The 24,649-nt window shown below is 29.3% G+C and overlaps 2 protein-coding genes across 9 annotated transcripts in view; one reads left to right on the forward strand and one right to left on the reverse strand.

Moving 5' to 3' along the window:
* LOC114123037 (protein NDRG3) overlaps nt 1-24,649 on the forward strand; it is a 64,929-nt gene that overhangs the window by 22,195 nt on the left and 18,085 nt on the right. For 5 of the 8 annotated variants that reach the window (XM_050200003.1, XM_050200004.1, XR_007603853.1 and 2 more), the window contains 7 exons: nt 2,918-3,140; nt 4,856-4,900; nt 5,538-5,737; nt 6,714-6,834; nt 20,997-21,138; nt 21,260-21,406; nt 22,355-22,645. In XM_050200003.1, the coding sequence (XP_050055960.1) occupies nt 2,918-3,140; nt 4,856-4,900; nt 5,538-5,737; nt 6,714-6,834; nt 20,997-21,138; nt 21,260-21,406; nt 22,355-22,645 (1,169 nt within the window). Of the gene's footprint in view, nt 1-2,044; nt 2,082-2,917; nt 3,141-4,855; nt 4,901-5,537; nt 5,738-6,713; nt 6,835-20,996; nt 21,139-21,259; nt 21,407-22,354; nt 22,646-24,649 lie in introns of those variants that run through there. The other 3 variants (XM_050200005.1, XM_050200006.1, XM_050200002.1) reach the window with 2 other exon arrangements.
* LOC114123031 (uncharacterized) lies at nt 16,185-18,751 on the reverse strand. The gene is made up of 4 exons (XM_027985878.2): nt 18,650-18,751; nt 18,232-18,533; nt 17,280-17,530; nt 16,185-16,776 (listed from the first exon to the last, which is right to left on the reverse strand). The coding sequence occupies exons 1-4, from the start codon at nt 18,708-18,710 to the stop codon at nt 16,185-16,187; spliced, it is 1,206 nt and encodes a 401-aa protein (XP_027841679.1). The 5' UTR covers nt 18,711-18,751.

The following is a 24,649-nucleotide window of genomic DNA, read 5'->3' on the forward strand; positions in this document are numbered from 1 at the left end:
TTCCTTATTATTATTATTATTCCAATTGCTCATATTAAAACCACAACTGGTAACTACCTACACCTTAAATTCCATTGCATGTCATAATAATTGATAACATACATTTAACATGACAAAATTAGATTTAACATCTAAATGTTCTCATTGCTCCTATAAATACGAGGAAATATTCTACGATTATTATTACAAAACATATTAATATTATAATCTCTGTAGACTTGAAGTAGACAATATTTTATAATTTACGAATATAAAAACGTGTGAGTGACGTTAGATTTCAACGGTGGCTATAATTATGGAGGAGGGTTAAAAAGACATTGAATGGATTTCGTGGCCACGGAGTTTTCGTCGGTTGATTATTATCATAAATGACGTCAAATAGGACTCGACTTTCATGACACGAACTGACACGTTAAATCCAAACTGTACTCATGTACATATTACAATAGTTGTCTGTATCAAATATAGGCGATATATTAATATGTTATGTATAGCTATCGCCTATCGGCTCAAATTATTCTGATATATTATAAAAGATATATTTTAAAAGTTCAATATTTTTAAACGTGACACACTATCGTCTTCTTTGATAAAATGTTACTTGTGTTTTTCTTTTTTAAATTCATTTTTTCAACATATTCAAATCTTTGTTATAAAAAAGATATTTTTACAAGAAATATTAGCAAATTTGCATGATACCGATTTGATACGTTTTCAAATTTTAAATAAAGAAAACCGTATGATTATTGATTAATGCGATTTCATACTGAAAAGCAAAATATTATTTTTCCAAAATTTAGCCGTGGTTGTTATTTTGAATTGTATTAATATATAATATGAACCAATCACTCTTATTTGATTTGAATTGTAAAACTAAAATTATAATTAATATCGTATTATTATAATAATGTAATATACCTTTATTGGTTCTATTTACCTAATGTTCATCGTTTGTTCGTGGATCAAATAGATTTTTTAAAAAAATACTGTTCTTCAACAAGCCACATTATAGTATGGTCGACATAATTTTAAAAATATGAAAATATAATACTTAGAACGAAATTCACCACGGTAATAAATGGGTTTTATCGCTATTAAAAAGAATTGCGGTTTAATAAGTGGTGCAAGTGTTACGACGTGTACATAAAAATGTTCCAAGATAAAGCGAATGTCGAAAAAAAATATATATAATAAAATCGCGAACCGCATAACGTTATGAACTACGTGATATTATATCACGATAATAATATGACATTATTCATGTCGTAATCACGAAACTGTCGTCTCGTTTCGCGGTGATCGCACCATCAGCAGGTGGATGGCGTTTACGCGTCTCTAGAAAAATACGCGTCATTGTGCCGGCGATGGGTGCGTGGGACGGAAGCGCGTTTCCGGTCCCGTACCATCCCGTCGTCCTGTATCGCGCTCCAGTCGACTACACACGCGCCTCCCGATAAATGCGTTATATTATTTTATACGTGCATCGTATCCGGTTTAGGAAGTACCTGTACCCGACGTATACAAACGAGCAAACAAAAAGATATTATCGTCGTCGCTCTCGTCGCTGTCGTCATCGTCGTCGTCGTCGTCGTCGTCGTCGTCGTCGTGTACGGTGTGAGTACACTACGCTGCCATAATAATATTATTGTCTCGTTGAAGCGCGTACGATTTATCGGACAAATATAATATAATACACTACTCGAGCAAACGGTCGACTGTAATACGGGCGGAGAGTTAAAAATAATAAACACGATTTGACGGGATGTGCGCAGTATCTATATACGCCGCGCGCATACGAAAAATATAATATTTTCATTAATAGGATTAAACGTATAATCGACGCTCTGCACTCTCGTCCGCGTGTGGTGTTCCGGATCGAGCGTGATATTATTATTATATCCCTCCGGCAGTTAACGCGTCTATTACAGTATAGGTACTTAGCAGTTAGCAGACGTCGCGGCGTGCCGTACACATTATTATTGTTTTACACCGCATTTGTACGTCATGGTTTTTACATCATTTATTTTTATTTTTTTTTACATTACTAATAATGTGCATCATGTCCTGCCGTATTGATATAGGTACATAATATTTAACGTGTACGACGTATTTAAGTATGATATGATATGAGATAATATTTATTTTCTTAACTCCAGTCCTTTGAGTACAAATAGGATAATATATACGTATGGAATTCGAAGAATTTCGATTTTTCTATCGTTTTCATATTGTCAAAATACGATTTTTTTTTTGGATTTGATCCACCTAGGCAACTCGACGTTTTCAAATTGGCGATCTACTGAATATTTAGTTTTGTACAATTGTACTCTGAACACACGTCATATCATACGTGTTTTTGAAAACGTTGTAGGCCATCGTCATCGTTTTACATCCCACTATGGCTCATGATCTCAGATCAACTCAAAATATATTCTATTATTGCTATACTAATGATAAAGATAGCACAATTTTATTGATATCAATAATTTCGGACACATATTCAGATTTTTTGTAGATTATAAAAATCAAAAAGTCTTCGGTTGAATAAAGAGCCAAACTCTCCGAATTGACTTAACAATACATTGTTTTTCGTCAATCATTCGATTTTTTTTATCACAGAAATGTTCAAATGTACCACCTAAAACTAAACAAGATACGTAGGTACACGTCTCTTTCGTATATATTTATATTATACATAATACTATGCGGAGTATATTAATTAGATTATTATATATTGGTATATAGGCAATGTATTATTATTGTGTATCATCATCATCATCATATTATTATTATTATATTATTTTTATTGTGTTATTATTATTATTATTATTATTACATATTTTACATATTATTATTATTATTATTATACGTTGACGGCTTTTGCACGTACTCGCACGTAAATACATTTTGTTTGCAGCTTTTGGCCCCGCATGCCGCAACATGTCCTACCGCTCGCTGGCCGCCGACCGCGTGTACAAAGCGACTACGGACGACCTGCAGCCGGAGCGGAAGAACTCTGTCGGTACCGTTTTTAAAAAGGCTTTCGGCACGCTAAGCTCCAGCCCCCGGCGCAGGCTGTCCGAACCGCTTATGTCCGGCGTGCCCGTAATCGGCACCGGAAACATCAACACACCGCTCAGGTATATTACACGCGCGTACCTATATAAAATATTATACACGTAAAGTACACACCTATATGCCATATGGCTGTATTATTGTCGTCATCGTAATCATATTATTATCATCGTGTGCACGAGTCGAGGTCGAGTAGAATCCAACACGACACTACTTATTATTATATAATAACGTGTAAATAATCCTTAACACACCGGTGTCCACTTACAGAGTACAAATTAATATATTATATAGGTACTATTTTTACAGAATTATTTCTCCGCGTTTTTTATGTGCTTTCGATAAAATATTATTTTGTTCGTTCGAATTGTACAGCGAATATAAGAATATTATGTTTATATAATGTTTAAATATACCTACGAGTACCGTGTAATACGTGTTTGTATAATATTTAGTGTTTTAACGGTATTTTCGAGGACTACCTCGATAATATTATTGAAACATTGAATTATGGTTAAATTGCTAAAACGAACAGAGTTTGAAAATAATAAACTATAATAAATATTAGCTGATCATTGGCTATATTTAAAGCCACGGTAGAAATGTCATAAATTGAATATGAGTTTAGAATTACTTGAATATACTTGAGTATAGACTTTATGTCAAATATACTCATGAATTTAAAAACCAGGTTTTTGATAGATTTGTAATATTTGAACATGGAAATAAGCCGATTACAATCGGATTCATACCGTCACTATTTTCTACTTATTGACTGTAAATGAGTCGTACTCGTAGTAAATTATTATCGAAATTAAAATAAAATGCAATTTCTCTATGATTGCCGTTGTTGTAAAAATTACACACATAATTGTACATTTCGATCGTCGGTTTTGTTTCTTAAAAAGGTTGGATTACGGACGGAGGAAGTACTCGGGTTATGAAAAAGGGACAAAAGGGTAGAACAACCTTTTTTGTGTAATACTTGTACAATTTTTTTATCCACATTATACCGGCATGTAAACAAGGCGAGTTAATGGTAGTTAAAAACGATTAAAAAACGCTTAAGTCCTACACGTATGATAGCACGATAATTATTATAAATTGTATATGACAGATACATATACGGGCTTCATCGATTACAATACTAGTGAAAAGGGCGATGAAAAAACAAAAAGCTATCTGAAAACTTTCTCTCTTCTATTTACTCCGATCTTTTTGAAAAAAAAATGTCATAGACCCCCGAAAACAAGTTACCTACATATTTTATAAACTAACTACGCTTCTCCGTTAGCAAGAATTCATGACATTTGTGGCATATTTTCACTCATATTATTGAAGGAGGATGTTCATTTTTTTTAGCTGTACTAAATTGTATCATATAGAATTGAAAGGCCACGTACATTATATTATATTGTAAATGATCGATTTATTTTTCAATTCTTTTCAGTGATTATTATATAATAATTATAATAAAAAGGTGAATCAGTTATTTCTTTAAAAAAAAATTTAATAAAATCCCCACACTACAAATACAATATACCTACACTTGAAATTGTAGCATTAAACATATTGATTGGAAGAGAAAAGTTTATGGGCTTATATATTACACAAAACATGAACTATATGATACATGTATACAGTATACACACACATACACACATCACACATTCATTCGTCAAGACGCGCGATGTTGAGGGGGTTTCGATATAATATATAATAATACGATATGTTTTATGTTAACGTGTGTTTCTCATTTATCATGGTTTTCGTTTTACAGAAAAATGCCCACCTCAGCCATATCCGAAGAAGCGTCGCTGCTCAGGTGAGTGCGTCCGTGACCGTTGTTTGATTTATTTCTATGACTTTTGTAGTCATGGAAGTCTTTTTACGCTGTGTCAAACGGTGACGCCGATTACCGAACTTGGGCCTGTCGATTGATAATTTCTGTGTAGAGGTTAAGTCCTCCAACACCGAAATAATTATATTAATAATTTGCACGGCATCAGCCCGTTAACACCGTTTTTTTTTTTTTTTTTTTTTTAATGTATATCGTGTATACCGCGTGTCCATAACAATTCAAGGAGGTCACTCGTATCGCCCACTTCGATCAAACTCGGCGCCACTGCGGCTACATTGAATAATAATATAATATGTTACATACCGTTGGTGAAATTACCCAATTCACGAAATGGACAATTATTTGTTTTTTACCATTTTACGACTCAAGAATACCTTGAACAGTTCGTGTGTACTTTGTCGATTCCGCGATAATAGCGAATAATATATTTAAACTTATAATTATTATTACATAAAATGAAAAAAAAAAAAAACATTTGAAATAGTTTACAATTTCACGAATTGGGTGTAACATTGAGATATACCTATCACTCGTTATACTTTGTGTATTCGCATAATATCACAACGATAACTATTTGTGTTTTTTTTTATGTGTGACGTAGTGGCATGCGATCGGAGACTTTGGAGGAAGTGGAACTTACCGGCGTCCGTCCGTCGCTACCCGCCGTTCGAACGTTTACCAGGGGAAACACCGGCGTGGAAGAGGTGTACGTTGACACCGACAATGGGCCCGTGTGCGTGGCCGTGCAGGGCGATCGGTCCAGACAAGCGATACTCACTTACCACGACTTAGGACTGAACTGTAAGCAAGCTAAGGACGAATTAAAAATCCCCAAAAACAATGAATCGACATATTCTGAGTTTAATTAGGTGTAATGCCCAATTACTTTTTATTATTTTTTTTAATTAAATAATAACAATAACAATATAATATAATATAATATAATATATTATACATTATATTATATAATAGTCTCTGAAATATTGAGAAAAAGTTTATACTTCGGTTATATTTTGTTGTGTGCAGTATTATCATATATAATATTTAACGACAATTTTAACGATTTTAAGCATTTATACGACGTGTAACATAATAATGTCAACTATATGTGTTGAAAATTGTGCTCAAATTTGCTCACCTATTTATAACTCATATTTATACTTTAAATGCATATCATTTTGTACAGTTGTTTTGTTAAGTCTTTGAAAAGTTAATTAAGCCTTAGTTTTTATTTTAATTAACAAATACTTTTAAAAATATATACTACATTATATACTTTTGAAATTTTAGTATCTGATATGACCATAACGGTTAGGTACCTAACCTACCCAAACTGCCCTCGTATGTGGCTTCACCGTTTGACGAAATTTGAAACCACTCCCTCGTGAATTGTCATAGTCATACGTTACGACTCATAACGTAACCCAACGTTACATTTCCCGTCCGATGAACAAAACTCTTTTCTCCCTAATAAGTTCTTATGAAGATCCAGGGGGGAGGGGAAGGCGGTTAGTTTCGATGCGACACTTGGTTTTTATTTTTATACGCTAAAACGTAAATTAATTATCAAGTTTCTTACTTACCTCTTTTATTGAACGTTTTTAAAAGTTTATCCCCTCCCGAGTTAAATTGCAAAACTAATGTATAGATATTCAATAGAACATGATAATGTTATATATTATGCATCATACATGACACTTATATTAAACGATCGCTGTAATAGAAAGACAATATATAGTTTCATTTAGATGTTTTCTAACGCTTATTCGTTTTTCAGACGTAACGAGTTTTCAGACATTCTTCAATTACACTGAAATGCGCACCCTTATGTCAAATTTCTGCGTATACCACGTGAATGCACCCGGACAGGAAGAAGGAGCAGCACCGTTATCGGATGAGTAAGTTTTATATATTCTGGTGAAATGTTATAAGATGCATGCGTTTGTGGATATTAGGAAATACTTATATGTGTTTGAAATACACTATTCACCATGTTTTATTTTTGAACAAGAATAAAACTCATTCATTACGATAAGTGGCCACACCGCGATAAAAGTATATATATATACACTTGCTTTGGCTGAAATAATATGGTGTTATAGTGCACAATTAAGTGATCAACCCATATTAAGCATATAATATCTTTATAATGCACTAACGAAAGATGGTTTTTTTTTAATTAATTGATTCATTGAGTAAGATTTTCAATTTTTACATGCAATTATTAATATTACGAGGACTGAGATGATCATTTTTATGGTTATAACTTATAATAATCATTATAATATGTTAACTATTTCATATTATCATTATATTAAACTCAATTCAATAGAATATTATTGTATTTTTTTGCGTTACCTACATTAAGTGTGTTTAAAAAAGACTGTGGAAATAAAATTGTACTAAATAATTTGAACATAGTTGAATATTTATATTTTTCACTAGGAAACATTAACTGATGACGTATTTGTCACACGAACTGTTTTTAATAAATAATAATTCATGTTGAAAATCATATATATTTCGTTTAGATTTATTACCGATTAAAAATACATTCCTTGTCCCGCTCAAAATTTAACATTTAGACATTTATGTTAAATCATATCTATACTTTGTAGGTCAGTGCCGAACCTCATCGTTATATTATTAATATTTAAATATTTTAGTGACTGAATCGCCGTGTTAGAATCCACACACGAATTTATTAAATGAAGTATACCTATAAATGCTTTTAAGTCAATTTGAATTTATCTTTAGACTATAAAATTAATTATTAATTGAAAAAACGTGGTAATTTTATGAAGAATAAGTGTAAAACATGACTATAATTATTATCTATATTATTAACTATTCAGTTTATAATTTATCACCTGTTGTAAATATTGAATATTTATCGAAAACAATGTTGTACTTAATATAACTTACTATACTCGAAAACAAGTTTGAAACCAAATTACCGTAAACATATTACATTATAGTATAATATTCAAAAACAATTTAAACTTAGTTATATTTTTTTAATGTATAATTTTTATTGCACGACTTTTATTTATTGATTTGTGTACTACATTATAATATATTATTGATTTAAGATAACATCACGTTAGTATTTATATTTCATACCAATCATGGCGATTTGATTACTCAATACCAACTCGGATTGTTCGTCGATGAACTTTTGTATGTTGTTTTCCAAGACTTTGGGGATACGTTGGTGGGCAAGATTCCTGATAGTTTCACAGTTGTTATCATTATTCAACAGTACTTTGAGTCCATTGACGGTGGTCTTTGAGAACATCTTTGTAATCTGCTCTTGTCCAAAGGTTTTGGTGACTACAATCATAGTTTGCAGGTTGTCAATGGCGAACAAAGCTTTGCCATTGTACACGTTTCCGTTGTTGTATTCCAAAGCCCATTCGCTGTTGCCCCTCAGGTCGAATGATGTGAAACAGAAGAGCATTCCGGTTTGACCGTTGTTAACGGTGTAGTTTACCATCTTTTGGATTTTGTTAGTGCCGCTCAAGTCGTTGAACATAGTATTGTAAATCTTGGCCTGTAATGTTTAAAATAGATTTTCCATCAGAGATATAGAATATTATTTATAACGAAAGAGAGGAGTGCAAACTGCACAAAAAAATAAAGTGCAAGCGGTAAGCGTGACGGTAAAGCGAACCCAGATACCCAGAATTTTATATTTTTAATCGCAATTAGTTAACTACTTTTATATATTCTGTAAAATGATTAGATATAGAATTGTTTAATAAAACGTTTAATTAACGTTAATAAAGTTCACGAGAAACGATAATATCTCAATAAATAATATTTTATAAGTATAAAGTATAAATGTTTAAATGTCTTTTGGAATGGCGTGACCAAAAAATCTATCTATGAGTCGCAATTTTTTTTTTTAATACGGCACTAGAGATTCTTAATGACGGAAATTGTCATTCTCGCTATTATTCATATAATATGTTTATGTTTTATTTACTACTCTAATTCAATAGTGATAAGTGTTTTCTTACTTGTATTCCGGGAGCAATGTAAGTGTTGGTTTTTGGAATAACCATAGAGTTTGTTGGGAACAATACAGTTGGTTTCAGTTCTTGTGCGAGACGCATTGCAACTAAGGGTGCGAAACTGACGGCCATTTCTTCGGCGAGACGGTTTTTGATCACCTTGTTGAGGTAGTTGTGGTAATAGATGTATGGCTTTTGAAATTGGTCGTTTCCGCTCAACTCGTTTAGTACTTCCATGTTACTGAAAGCGGACTCCTGGTGACCGAACGTCAACCATTTGGAATCGATTTCTGGACGAGTTTCCATGAATTCGTTCAGCAGGAATTTAGCTTTGAATTCGACATCTTTCAGTGTGATGTAGAACTGTCCGGACTCGATTTTCTTAGGGATGGCGGCATTGTAATCACCAACGATATCAACTTTTTTCAAAGAAGCAGTGACCAAAATCTAGAAAATACATAACGCACTGTTTAGCTGTTTATGTCTCTAGCTTTGAACATACTCTGTTTAAAATGTTTAAATAATAATATATTATATTTAAATCATTTATATATTTTACCAGGTTCTTGTTAATTTGGTCTACGTTGACTTCATTCAAGACTGTATTTTTCAAACCTTGAATTTTGACGTTTTTGTATTCGATTTCACCGTTGCTCAAGAACTCGGTGGCATCGATTAAGGTCATTGGGTCTGAGAATTTGAGATTCCTTTTGGCTTGTTCAACGTACAACTGATACTTTTGGCTTGTTTTTAGAATGATTCTAATTTGTTGGGCAACATCTTTAGACTCATTGTTATTTTGGTTATCATGATGAAAATCCTCCAAAGTTTTCAAATCTTCGTACTTGATTTCTGAAAATTAAACATGCTATGATAATTAAAAATATACATAAAAAACCACATAAAATGTATATTGCATAACGAAATGATTTTTTCAAACAAAATGAAATGAAAAAACAATTTCATACAATTTCGATTTGTTATTAATTTCGCAATTTATAAAATTAAACTAATATAAATAACGATGCATTAGTTAAGAAAAAGTTAAAAAAAAAAACTATTTAAACATGTGTATAATATACCTTGGTAATTACCAGTGTGGTTACTACAGTACATGCAAGTAGCGTTGATAGCTGCTACTGAAACAGCAAACACGAACAGAGACACTAAGACCTTCATTTTGCTGTCGGAATCGCCACTGAACTGTCTTTGCAAGTCTCCGTCCTTACGTATTTAACTGTATTAAAATGTCGATTAAGTGGTTTGAAGCAATTGGATTTTTTGTCTACACGGCGTCCGATTGTCTATATTAATATAAAATTATATATTATTATGACCTTTTAGCATTGTATACACCACAAAATGTATACACATAATTATTCATTATCATTACTTTCCGTGAATTCTAATATAAAAATGTGTATTTATGTATACTGTAATAATATTGATGCGTTTAAGAAAAATATGAGATTAGTTTTCGATTTACTTCGTTATAGATTATAATTATTGTGTATTAAAAATATAATATTGCTTATTCAATAGAATAGAATATGAAAAATTAACTTGCATACGAGTATATTTTGTATAGATTATGGATGCTATAGATTTATAATATAATAATATTGATTATAAGTCTGCAATATAATTTATTGAAAGTTCTTAATTCACGATAGAATTAGTTTAAAAAAATTGTATAGTTCGATAAATAATTCAATTACTCAAGACAAATTCAAACTTATAATAAGTGATTTTTGAATAATAGAAACCGATTTCGTTGTAAAAACGAGTTTTTCGTAAACGTGTACAATTTTTCTATTGGATTATTTACAGTTAGGGATGCAAATTACATTTTTTTTTTTTAAACATTAAAAAAAAAATTAAATAAATGCAAGTAGGTACTAATCGATAGGTACCTAAATGTAGCCACTGTATAAATTGTAATAAAAAAGAAAAATTGAACGTCATATTAATTTTAAAATAAAACTGCAATTGTGTTTACAAATTTAAATAATATTCTTTATACTTGTATAAATTGTATGATTTGTAGCATAAAATAACTAAAGAAATAATTGAAATTAAATACTATCATTAGCATTATACTTATGAGTATGAACTATTGACATTTTGTCATGTGGCAACATTTGAAGTTAATTACTTCGTTTTTCTAATATTTATATTCGTACGAGTTTTTATTGTTACGTCTTTATAATGTAGCTCACTGCTTTAATGTTTTATACGCTGCGCTAAATGTTAATGACGCAATAATGTCAAATAGTATATTAGTATAACATTATACTCTTATTGTAGTTTCTCCATTGTGTGTAATTGCATTTACAATGTGTTTATACTTTTCAGTAAAAACTTACCACTAAACCAGGACAATTTTATTTAATTAATAATTATTATATTACTACTATTACTACTATTTTATTTGTTTATCATTTAGCTATAATTATTATTCTCGTTTGGCGGTATTAATTATACCGAACACTTGTCCGATAGTAGGTTTGAATATTTTATTAGCTCATTTCATTTGACGGAAGGGTGTTTTGGAGTGTAGTGTTAGGAGAACGCTAAGGGAGCAGTTTAAAATTAATATATTGTTATTTGGTATGTTCATATTGGTTGATTAAATTGCTTCATAAATGGCGTATGTTTCTGTTGTGAATATAGTATTTTTCGGCGGAAGTTAACGCCGAATAGCAGTTTCTTCGTAGATAATTTCAAAAAGTGCAAATCCTACTCCTTGTATGGATTTACTGATTTAGATGTAAATTTTAAAGAAGTAAAATAAGTTGTTTTGAATTATTTCATTCAATTATGTGGCGATTATTTTTGAGTTAGTTTCGTGTTTGCTGTACATTAATAGCTTAGTGTTTAGTTTTATTAGACACAACCAAAGAGGATATTTCGGAAAAGTGTTTTTGTTTTTGACGGAAATATGGATTTTAAGTTTATTTATGTACTTATCATGTAATAGTTTTATGAGTGTTTTTATGAAAACAAAATAGAGAATTCGATAAGGGATCATTAAAAATCATCAAAATTAATATTTGCATCGATATAAATATATTTATCACTAAATAAAACATGCCCGTGTGGTATATTATTGATAGAAGTCATTAGGTCATTGCAGCAGGCAACGTTATTACTTGTTTTTAACATATATTTTTTTAATGTAAAACACGTGCCGGTATAGGTAATTATTATTTATATATAGGTCCCTACAGAGACGAAATAACGGTTAATTAATAATAGTTAAGTTATATTATGTTTCTTTTTTTTTCTTTATATTTTGTTGATTAATTTTAATTGGTTTTAAATTTAAAATGTATTCACAAAACTAAATACTATACATCAACGAAGAAAAAATAAAATTGAAAAATATCTAATTTACAAAAACAAATAAATCTATTTAACAATTTCATAGTTAAAAATTACAATATTTTAATTTATGGTTATTTATCAAAAAAAAGTGTTAGTAAAAAAGAAAGTATTTTTAAGTGAGCAATTACTAAACATAATAATATCATATATTATCAAATAATTTCATCTCCGATTGAGTCAGAATTTAATAAAAAAAAATGTATTCTTATTTTTAAATTATTTGCAGTCGATTAATTTTCTTGACTAATTTATTCTATTTTTAAATTAAATCATACACCATGAGCGATAATTTTTTCCTGTTGTTACGTATTATCATTGATTATATATAGTATACTATGTATAATAAATGATATTATGCATAAAATCTCTGTCTGTATTTAATTATTAATTAAAACATTAGTCTGTTAAATAAATATCAATGTATAGCATACATGTATATTTTAAAGATGAAAAATAAATTTAAAAATGAAATTAAGAAAATTCTACAAAATAAAATACAAAAATAAAATAAAAACATGCATTTGTTTTATGGCTTGTTCTTTTGTGGAAGCTATTAACATTTTATTTTAGGGTATTTTCCTTGTATTTGTTTCTACTGAATTGGTTTATTTAATAAATACAAACTAGTTGATAATAGTATAAACGTGCACATTACATTTAATATATTTTCCAAATTGAAACTTAAATGTTCTGGAATTTTAACAAATTATTTGTGTGTTATTTATTTTATTATTGTTCTAAAAGAAATATGTAATTAAAATTTATTGTCTTAAATTATGGCAATGAAAGTAACACTAATCAAATTCTATTAATTATAATTTTAATTGAGATTTATATTCAAACTCAAAGAATTATTTATAAAAAAATCATATTTAAAAAATTATGTTTTTCATCACTCATCAACAATAACTTATTTTTAAATACAGTTTTAAGAAAATAACTACTTTTGGTCAATACATTATTACAGAAAAAGTGCAACTAATGTGTTGTCTTATCTTTATTAAAATGTTAAATTATTAATTTTTTTACATGTCTATATATTTTAACTAGAAAAACTGACGTGGTGCTGGGAATTGTATATCATTATTTAACTGGATTTATTTATATTATATAATGTGCATAAATATAATTAAATAGTTGGGTTTGTTTATGGTAAATATTTTTATGATTTCACAAATAATTTTCAAAATAAAATATACAGGTGCTGGTGTTGGCTTAAATAACAAACAATTCACTTTATCGATTTTCACTGAAAAACATTTAGAATATATATATATATATATATATATTTATTATAAACGTATTTTTTTAGTTTTAGTACGTAACTAAAAATATTAAAAATAATATCTGAACATTGAAATTTACTTTAAAAATACCAATATTAAATTATTTGATAAAATGTAAATTAGATTTTATTGAAAAAATAAAAAACTACGTGACTCGGAAATAATATTATTTTGAAACTTTTCTACTCTCTAATATTTACTATTTACTATACGATATTGTTTAGAGAATAATTTGTTTTAAATTTATTTGTATTTAGATGTTTTTTTTGTGCTCGAACGAATGATAATAGCTTCTATTAGACTATGTCAGTAGCAAGTTCCACAACATTTAAAAATACGATTATTGACCAAAATAAACTGTAAAGAAGTTTTTTTATTATTGTTATCATCATTATAACATAAAACTTTTATCAATGCGTTTTAAAATACAACTTTCAATAGTACCATGATTTAACGATCACCATTAGGTGCTTGTATACGCGAGTGCATCGTAATAAATAGTTCATAGTGAATAGCTATTTAAATTTACATTCGTTGTTCGAAATAATTCGGGGAATGTATATACGATTAATGTTTTTTTTTTTTTTTTGATTAAAATAGTAAATACAATTCTTGATGTAGCAATATATATGAAAAAAAAATAAGAAGAGGGAAACAATGACCTTTTGTAGATAAAACTGCAAGCTGTGTATAAACCGTGGAAATATATCACTCTATATCAATCTATTTTAACGGGGGAAAAAAGAGGCGAGGCACGTAGTCAACACATCTACTTCAGTCCATCACAATGACGCTTTTGTTAACGATTTAAGGCATCGAACAGTAAAATAAAAAAAAAAATAATAATAATAAAGTGACTTTTGATGGTATTATATAAAAGTATGAAACTTAAATTTCATGGATTCGATAAAAATGACGACATTTTACTTTAAATATAAAAATAAAATGAGCTTAAATTTTAATCAGTCAAATGTAAAACGAAAAAAATTATTAAAATACCTACCTAATAGGTACGATAATAATTATCAAACTTATTCGATTTTGCCTTTATTATGGAGTATTCCATTTTAGTTGTATTACTGAAATACAACAATTGGTTGTTTAACAATGGGAGCTTTAAATACATTGGTACATATAATACTATTACAAATCCCATCATAAATTAATTTATCTTTCAAAGTTTAATTATATTTTAGACTGACAGATTTTGATTTTATAACTGTGTCTACTTGTATTTCTACTAAAAAGCATTTTTTTTTTTTTTGTTTTGTTTGAAAGTATTGTTTATGACGTGGCCTTTGAATAATTTAAATCGAAATTGAGCATAAAGTGTATTTTTTTCAAACCGTTTAAGCTGTGATAAATGGCAACATTTAAACAAACTATAGACGATATTAAACAAAAAACAATCGTTTTAACGGAACAAAGTTCTGTTTAAAAACATCTCTCTCAACATTATATTATTACGATTTATCATTGATTTCTAGAATACAGAAACAATATAACTGTATTCACTGTAATTTTTTAGCTTACACAGAGGTTAGTCAAGTGATGACGACATTTTTTCCGCAGTGTCTTTGTTTTTTTTCATTTAGTACTTTTCAATAATATAACCTTTCTGTAGTTATTATTTCAAAATAGGTCTTGTACTTGGGCGTATGAGAATCTTGGTAAATTGTTTGTGTTTTAAATTGCTAATAATATGTTGGCTTGTGATTTGATTTATAACTAATATCCAACATAATATAACAATTTTTAAATTTAAAATTAAATTTGTTATTGATCAATAACGTATCGATACACTTAAGTTATACACGTTTTTACCTACTGTGTATTTTTTTATTACTCGAAGATAATATAGTTTATTTAGCTTTATTAAGTTTATTAGTATTTATAGTTTTTCTAGAAAAATGTTTAAAATATTGAGACAAATATTGAATTCAATACTCAATATAATATAAGAAAACATTTTGTGTTTCAAACAAACTATACTTACTTATTTAAAGTATTTTATAAGTTCGTGTAAATTGGTTTTAAATTAAAATCTATTCTCTACTTACAATCAAATAAATGTAATGGCTAATTACATTTATTTTATGTTTAAAAAGTTAAACAATTGGCAATGCTTTATTACGGACACTTTTATAACGTTCCATTTGTATTATATAATATATATTTATATGTTTACATTTTAAAATGTATACAATGCATACCTACTATAACAATCCACACTTGAATCTTATGAAATAAAAAGGACCTAATGTAAAGTGTTATTTCGTTTGGTTTAAACGACATTTGCATATTGTTTGTGCACTCGTGTATATTATAATAAGCAATATTGCCGTGTCATTAAAAAGTAACTTAGGAACTCTAATCGTAAATTATACTATTGAGACAACAAATGAATTGACTACATCGTTTTATTGTAATCGTATTAAAAATACATTTTTATTTTTGATACACTAATGACAATTATTAACATAAAATTTTGCCGGCTTATTTTCTATATTGAACAAAATGTTCGACCGACTCAAAGGTCGTACGTTTCGTAAAACACGATTAAATCATGGACTGACGGACGTTACGGTCGATGGCGTTCTCGAGGGTGCGCTTGAAGTACGCGTTGAAGTGGGGGACCATCTGTTTTTGGATTTCAGACCAGTTGACCACGGAATCGGAGTCGGTGGACGTGAAATGAATTTGGGGCCTAGTGACGTGGACCGCGGTGCGGACGGTGTTTTCGACAAAGTCCAAGTAGCAAACAGCCTTGACGACGTCGGTTTTGTATGTGGCTCTGTGGTTGTAAGTCTTGCCTTCGGGTGACATAATGACGCTGTCGAATTGTCCGGTCACGTCCAACAGACGGAGTTCGAGTTCGGCGGTGTATCTGTCGTCGGTCTTGTTCACCTGCACGAACGGAATCTTGGCCAAGTTGTTTTTGGTGTTGTCGAAGTCGAGGTTTTTCAACTCGAAACGGAAGCCGTCGATCAAATCTCCGGTGATGGGCGACGCGGTTTCGCTGTCGATCTTGTTGCTGCGGTACACCATGTAGGGTTTGACGATGCGTCTGATTTGCAGAGCGATGTCGTTGTACATGTTGTTGGCTTCAGCGGTGGCCACGTATTGGGCTACGGTGTTCTTGACGAAATAACTAAACGGGGAAAAAAAAGAAATTATTTTTGGTCCTAAAACTTGATTTTGACTGTTGTTTAAAATAACACTGTATAAGCGCTTATAGGACTGGTATTTCGGTGCTTACCGATGTGTGTTTATTCCTCTCGAAAAATGTAATCTTTTTACTTTTTACTGTAGTATTATTTTTATTTTATATCATACTGGAAGATCTTTGACTATATAAGGTGTTGGAATTATTAATAAACTAGTTTATATTTTGGTCTAAATAATTTTTAAGATAGAGCCATGGTCCGTCTCATCTTTTATTAAAAATGTGAACATATTTTTCAATGTTACTGACGATCATTAATAATAATTTTAAATATTTTAAACATATAATTGTATAGGAAGGTGATGTGGGCATGAAAATCTGTTAGCTAATTTAATGCTTATTTCAATTTAAATTTTAAATATAAATTGCCCCCTTAAAGTTCAATTAAATCTCCGTTAGTTGTAATTTACTTTGATCGATTTACTCACTCGAATTGAGGTTTGTCGTCTTGGAAAACTTCCGGCAACGAGGTGTGGTTGACGATGAACTTGACGAATTTCAAGGAGCCGACTTTCGACATTAACGGGTATACGTTTGAGTTTTTTGTGAGTAAAGTTTCACCCTTGTACTTGGGTTCGATAATGTCTAAATTGAATATTCCACTGTATCTGGCCACGGTGTTCATGTGATGGAACACTCCGTTGACCGAGAGTTTTTTCCAGCCGTTAGCGACGCGGATCTGTGAAAAAGAAATCAAATTATATAATTTCCCTGTGGACATAACACGAAGAAATCACAGGGCTCAGCGTGACTAGATCCGTTTTACCAATTGTACATTGATGTTTAAAAGCATGTCACTCAATAGTTAATTGAAAAGTCGACCTGCATACACTGAAGGATGATCCATTTATGCGATTCTAATTTAACATACTTTTTTAATACGCTAAATAATTTAAATACCTACAAAGTTTTGCAAAATATGATAGTTCTTTTTATTTTTATTTTTTATCTTAGTATCAATTTATTTAATTATATTTAAACGCTAAAATAAAATTAACTATTAATGCAACACTATGTTAAAAAAAGTATGTTTTTAATACAAAGTTATAAATTTAAGTTTAAAAAGCTACTAATATAAAATATTATGTTATTACTTCGGTATTAAGTCAAAAAATACCTACTTTAAACAGATTAAAAATTATATAATTTACTTTATTTTTTAAAACATTAAATTTAACTTGGTAAGTTTGTGTAAACAGTTAAATATATTTAAAGATTTTTAAGTCATAATTTTCATGATTATTGAATCTGTAGTATGCAAAATATATCCAATAACAAAGAACTGAGTTGAATCAAATTTTACCAGTAAAATAGTTTCGATTGAATTTCTAAAAAATAAATCGAGTACCGCTGTTGAATATTATTATGAAATACACTTACCAAATCTTCTCCCCACACTATGGTGAAGTTTTGGCTGTCAAAATGTTTCAATCCATTGACGTGAACGTTGGTCAAAAACGTGTCGGCGTTGATACCAAAGTTTACGGTGTCGTGGACGGAAATTTCGTTAGTTTTTAAGTTGTCGGATTTTGAAACATCATTTTTGTATTGTTTGATGACGTTCACGATGGCATCGAAAGAGTTTGCAATGGAATCACGTACTTCCTTTTCTTGGACATATTCGTTGTTATTGTAATTTTCATTCGATTCGAACAATTCGTTTTGACTGTCATTTTTTTTATCTGAAAAAATACCATGTTTGTTATTACAATCATTAGAGGAAAAATAGATATAATAATACAGTAATATAAAAACAAAAATAATAATATAAATAATATAATAACGACAATGTACGTACATGGCAGATTGGCGGCCGTGGCCAAAGCCAAACTAGCGGTCAAAACGATCACTAACTTCATTTTTCCACTTTTGCGGAACAACTGTAATGTTAATTTCGACTTCAACACCAGCTTTTATATATAATTTTTTATCGCCTTTATTTTTTTAAGTTTAAATAATCTGATAATATAAGCAGCGTGCGCTATCGATAAAGTGTCGATTTGCATTCTTTGTACGTTTTTCTCAATGTATAAATGCATTTTACACAATTATGCAAATGTTTCTTTTTTATTATAAATTATATAATTAATAGATTAATACTTGTAAACAAAATATTTGTAAGCATAAACTTAATATACATATTCGTGGTATTTATCATAATAAGATACTATAAATGTATAACACGTGTATGTTAAAAAATATTGATTAGATGTTAATATGCTGTTGCTTGTCAAGCATGGGTTTTAGATAACAATTAACAAGCGTACTAAAAAATTTAATTTTTCAGAAAATTATAATCATTAATTTAATAATTTTCAATAGTATTTCAAATCAAGTTTCAAAGGCTTCAGACTTAAGGGTGTAAACAAAATTTAGCTTTAAAATTTAGTTTAGCGTCTGTAGCAGTTATCGATGTTTAAAATTACATCCTAAAAATATCTAAGACATCAATTTTAGATAGACATTTGTTTTCGTCATTCGCATATTGAATAATCAAATACGATTTGTAATATAATTATTGGCGACTAAAATATGTATGGCTTAATTAATTAATGTGTTTATTTTGTATACCATGAATTATAAACCAATTTCAAAAATAGAATGATTTGTAAATAAAAATAGTTTGATAGGATTAACTTTGTTTTATTCATAACTTGAATTTTGATGGTGTTTTAAAATTATTTAATACGAATTTAAATTTTAATTATTTGTAGTAAATATGTATTATATACGATGTAAAAAAATAAAATACCAGTTATCTAATCTAATTATTGGTTTTACTTTTTCATCATGTTGTGTATAATATTTTACAAAACGTTGAATTTAAAATTACCCCGAATTTTTAGAAAAAATCATAAATATTAAAAAATATAAGTACAACTGGTACAAGTAAGCCTTTTTTTTCCAGATAAACCATAATTTTGTTTTGTGGTAAACTGAGATCTGTTGAAAAATTGCTCTTAATTAATTTTTTTTCGAATAAATACATTTATGCCATGCAGCTGTTTACGCTTAACTTTATTTTATTTATAAATTTAAATTTATTTGCACTAATTTTTTGGTTATTGCTATCATATAATAATTATCCATTGTTTAATATTATCTATATTAATGAAAAACTTAATTTTTGCATAGTTATTAATGCAACATTAATTAATTTTTATTTCTAACCAGGGAATCAAAATATTGATTGCTCATATGATTAATTTATTTTGTAAAATTATTATCATTTAATGTACTATGTATACTAAATAAAAACTAATTGTTTTCTATTGTTAATGGGTAATTAATTGACTAATTTAATACTATAATTCATTTTATGAGTTTATAATTAGGTTATATGTCAATATATTATCAGAAATTAGAACTCTTAGTAGTTTTTAAATAATAAACATAATAAATGAATAACAGTAGACTATAGAAGGTTATAGGTCATCTACTTATATAATATATATAAAGATTAATTCTCTAATTAAAATAAATTTATGCCATTCGATTTTACATTCGAATATAAATTACTATATTATGATTACACGATAATAATAATTCTCAGTCATTAGTAATACTTTTTTATATAAAATTAAATTCTTTAATGCATCATACTTATTGATATTGAAAGTTCAAAAGTATCTTTATTATTATATTGCAATATTTTGATATTGTTAAACTCAATACAATAATTAAATGGTTGTGTAAAATTGGCATTTAATATAATAGCGTAGATACTAACAACTCAAGATGTTGTTGTTAAAATGATGATAAAAATTAAAATAGAAAAACATACAACGGTAATGCGAATAATTACTTACCTACGTGTAAATCTTAAAAAGTATATGCAAGCTATTCAAATTCGTAAAAATAAAATGATTTACGTAATGTTTATCATTTAAAACTTACCTTAAATTATTGTGATCTTATTTTCTCTTGTAAATCGAATTATAGTTTATAAATATATACAATATTAAGATACTTAATTAAGTTATTTAGTATAAATGATTGATAATAATTTCTTTTAACCGCCATCAAAATATTTAAAACATTTTTTTTTAAATTAATGTTTTGTGTAAAATACGTACTAACATTTTGTGCAAAAATAATTTTTTACGTAAAAATTGATTAACAATTTTTTTGTTTTTGTTTTTCAGTTATGTTTATCCTAGTATAGACGATTTAGCAAATCAGTTAGAACATGTTTTAAGATACTTCGGTTTGCAATCAATCGTTGGACTTGGAGTGGGAGCTGGTGGAAATATTTTGGCGCGGTTCGCTTACAGACAACCGACAAAGGTAATATAATTAGGTGAAATTTTTTTTATAATCAAACCATAATTATGTTTTAACACGCATATTGCATATTGCTTAAAGGGACGCACATTTTCTAAACCATTTTACTGGTCGTGTATTACAGGTCGAAGCTCTGTGTCTGATCAACGTGGTGTCAACGCCAGCCGGTTGGATCGAGTATGGTTATCAAAAGCTGAATAGCAGATACTTGAAATCCAAAGGCATGACACAAGGGGTGATGGACTACTTGATGTGGCACCATTTTGGAAAAGTTAGTAGAGAAATGCGAGTGTCCAAGTATAATAGCTACAGCGTTGGCCAATTCTATTATATAATTTGTTTATATTCGTGGGTAATAATTTATACCGTCATCTAAACGAATCTTGAACCGCTGCTGTAACTATAAATATAGGTATAACAGCTAGTTGTCATTAATAATCCTACTTCGTTTATAATTGAGATGAAAACGGACAAACTTGGTACCCACATAATACACACACAAAATATGCACAATACGTTTATTAATATTCTCTACTTCTCTCTCATCAATCGTCATCACTGCTATACATCATCTACTGCAATGTTCATAATACATCAACATTATGTGAATATACGCATATTATAGGGTCGGGTAATTTCAACAATTTCAATTTAGATATTCAGTATGACTTGTACTGTCATACTTTTGGTTTTCTAACTCCTAATTTCTAGACGTTTCGTTTTTTCATTGACCGTCGCATTATATTATAGAAGAAAAAAAATACATTAAAAAGTATCATTATTATAATGTGCAGTATGTGCGCCCTGCATATTATAATGAACAGAAGAGCTTTAATTTAAAAACAAATCAATTTTGAATAATTATAGTCGTACTTGATAAAATATTAAAAAAAACATATTAACCGGGTCTTCAAAAAAAAAAAAAAAAATTCTTTGGCTAAAAGTTAGCACATAATTTGCTCAGTTTTTGGGTTTGAATAATTAATTACGGTCGGGTCCCATATCGTTTTTAATTGAGTTATGACTGTTATGGGATAGAATAAATATACTGCACAGCGTATATTATAACCATTATCGTGTTATGAAATATCGAAATGAATGCCAAAAGATTTTAAGTACAATGCTACGGACACTATATTTTTACAATACAATGTAAAACACATTTTATTGCTCGATTCGTATACTGTCTAAAACGTTTCATTCGACCGTGTTTTCGAAGGGAACGGAAGAGAGGAACCACGATCTGGCCAGAGTGTACCGCGAGTACTTCGAGCACAGCGTTCACCCGGGCAATCTAGCTGCGTTCATCGACTCGTACGTGAGACGGACGGACCTGGGCATCAGCAGGAGCACGCCAACGTCGGAGTCGTGCCCGGCAGGACGTCGGCTCAGCATGTCCACCACGTTGCAGATGCCCATCATCAACGTGTGCGGAGCTCTATCGCCGCACCAAGAGGACACGGTGACGCTCAACTCGAGACTGGACCCGACCAAGTCGTCGTGGATGAAGGTGAGCCCCTCCACCTCCCTAATAATTGTCTCGTAGATGTACGCGGTACAGCGGTATTACACGTAATCAGTTGATTCAGAGGTTCTCAAAATTTTTTTCACCTAGTAATATTTACATGCTCGTGTGCATTACCGATCAGTCGTACGTATTACTATAATGACTAAAATTATATGATTATATCAGATCTGTTGCATAAACGGCACAACGGTTTGAGAACCGATGATTTAGACGATAACGGTCTTATTGGAACGTTTATCACACGTCTCACAGTTGTAGTTGTCTTTCCGAAAAATCTTTTTCGACGGTCATAACGTTCGTGTGGTCGTGAGTTTCGCTAAATCGATAAATCATCGTTATTAATTATGTTCGAGCTACCGTTTTTTCTGGTACATAAGTCACATGTTCGAAATATATCTTTAGCTCATTAACGCCTAGACTCTAGTCTCTAGGGAGAGATTGGGCATTTTGCTATACAGCCAAAACGATAGATGACTTTGTAAAAATATATATTTTGGAATTTTCCGGCCGTTTACAGAAAAATATAAAGAACAACTTAATGTTAATACGCTTACATTTTTTTTATCATATAACTATAATTCGTAATTATCATGATATAATCATAATTTATCATTTAAGTTTAATTTATCAAAGTTTATAAATCGTCCATCTGAGTATATTTATGAGCAATACAAGATGAAATCCTAATAACCGATCTATGACGTCCGTAATAACATTATTATGCCTGTGCGTTATTTTGAGCATGAGCTAATGTCGATATGTACCTATATTGCCTATACAATGTGCCGTGCTACAAACTATGCTAAAATAAAAACCAAGCCACTTGTCTGACACAGAAACGAGTTTTGGGAACTCATCTCACTTACATGAGATAAAACGATCGTAAAAATAGTAAAAATAGTTTTATACATAGTATCAATAAATACATCTTAAAATCTATCGAATTTCCGCAAGCACTTGAAGTATACATATTAAGAAATTAGGTTGTTCTAAATAAAGAAACAAGACGTGTTTTTTTATTTTATTTTTTCGTATGATTGAATTCGCATTTTTAATTCCACATCAGTTTTAATAAAACTTCCACACGCAGCGCACTATATTTTATGTAAAATTATGTTAATTTAGATCATTTACTGAGACAATTTTGAAACGGCGGCTTGGTATTTTTTTTTTAAATTAATGTAAAAAGAGGCCGTTAAATATGTATATTACATTACAAAAAACTATTAAAATATTTGTTATACTCTTTGAACTTTTTAACTGCTTTTTTATAGTTGAAAACTTTAAAGAATAATATAATATATTATAATAATATGAATGTTATTACTAGTAGCTAAGTTATTATCTATTGACACAATGCGTATAGATTCGTATACCAATGATTTTTTTTTTTTTGTCAAAAATAGTGCGATCGATAGTGTTAGCTGTGTTTAAACATAAACATGTAAAAAACCTCTACTACCGGTCATTTTTTAATGTTATCTTTAAAAATCCTAATTTAAAACATTTTTGCTAAAATTATGCTACTTAAAATTCTTTTAAACGACTTTGAATGTGTAAAGTAATACGATTTGACCGTTATAATAATTGTATTTTATGTTTTAAAATAATGATTCACGGGTAAGTCAGCAATCAGAAAAGTTATTTGGAAAAACACTAAACTAAAATCGATAGATTTACTGAATCATATACTAAACCCTAATATTTTCAACAACCACAGACTTAAAAAGTATACATATATAATAAAAAGCATGTAGGTAATATTTTTTGTATTGATGCATTTAGAGCATTCATGACTTGTTCAGATACACTTGAGAATTTAATATTCTGTAATATTGTATTTGTGTAGTGTATGTATTTCGCTAATATTATTTTATTAAGTACGTTTTTTTTTAATAATAATAGTATTATTGTGACTCATAACTTAAACACATATATTTTATATTATTCATTTAATCGTTTATATTGGATACCAAAAAATATTAT

The sequence above is a fragment of the Aphis gossypii genome, chromosome 2 (assembly GCF_020184175.1).
Source record: "Aphis gossypii isolate Hap1 chromosome 2, ASM2018417v2, whole genome shotgun sequence".
NCBI lineage: Eukaryota > Metazoa > Arthropoda > Insecta > Hemiptera > Aphididae > Aphis > Aphis gossypii.

Coding starts and splice junctions, on each gene's coding strand:
- LOC114123031 (XM_027985878.2), bottom strand. CDS start 18,710: ATGAAGTTAGTGATCGTTTTGACCGCTAGTTTGGCTTTGGCCACGGCC. Junction 17,531..18,231: donor TAGTGTGGGGAGAAGATTTG/GTAAGTGTATTT, acceptor TCTTTTTCACAG/ATCCGCGTCGCTAACGGCTG. Junction 16,777..17,279: donor GACGACAAACCTCAATTCGA/GTGAGTAAATCG, acceptor TTCCCCGTTTAG/TTATTTCGTCAAGAACACCG.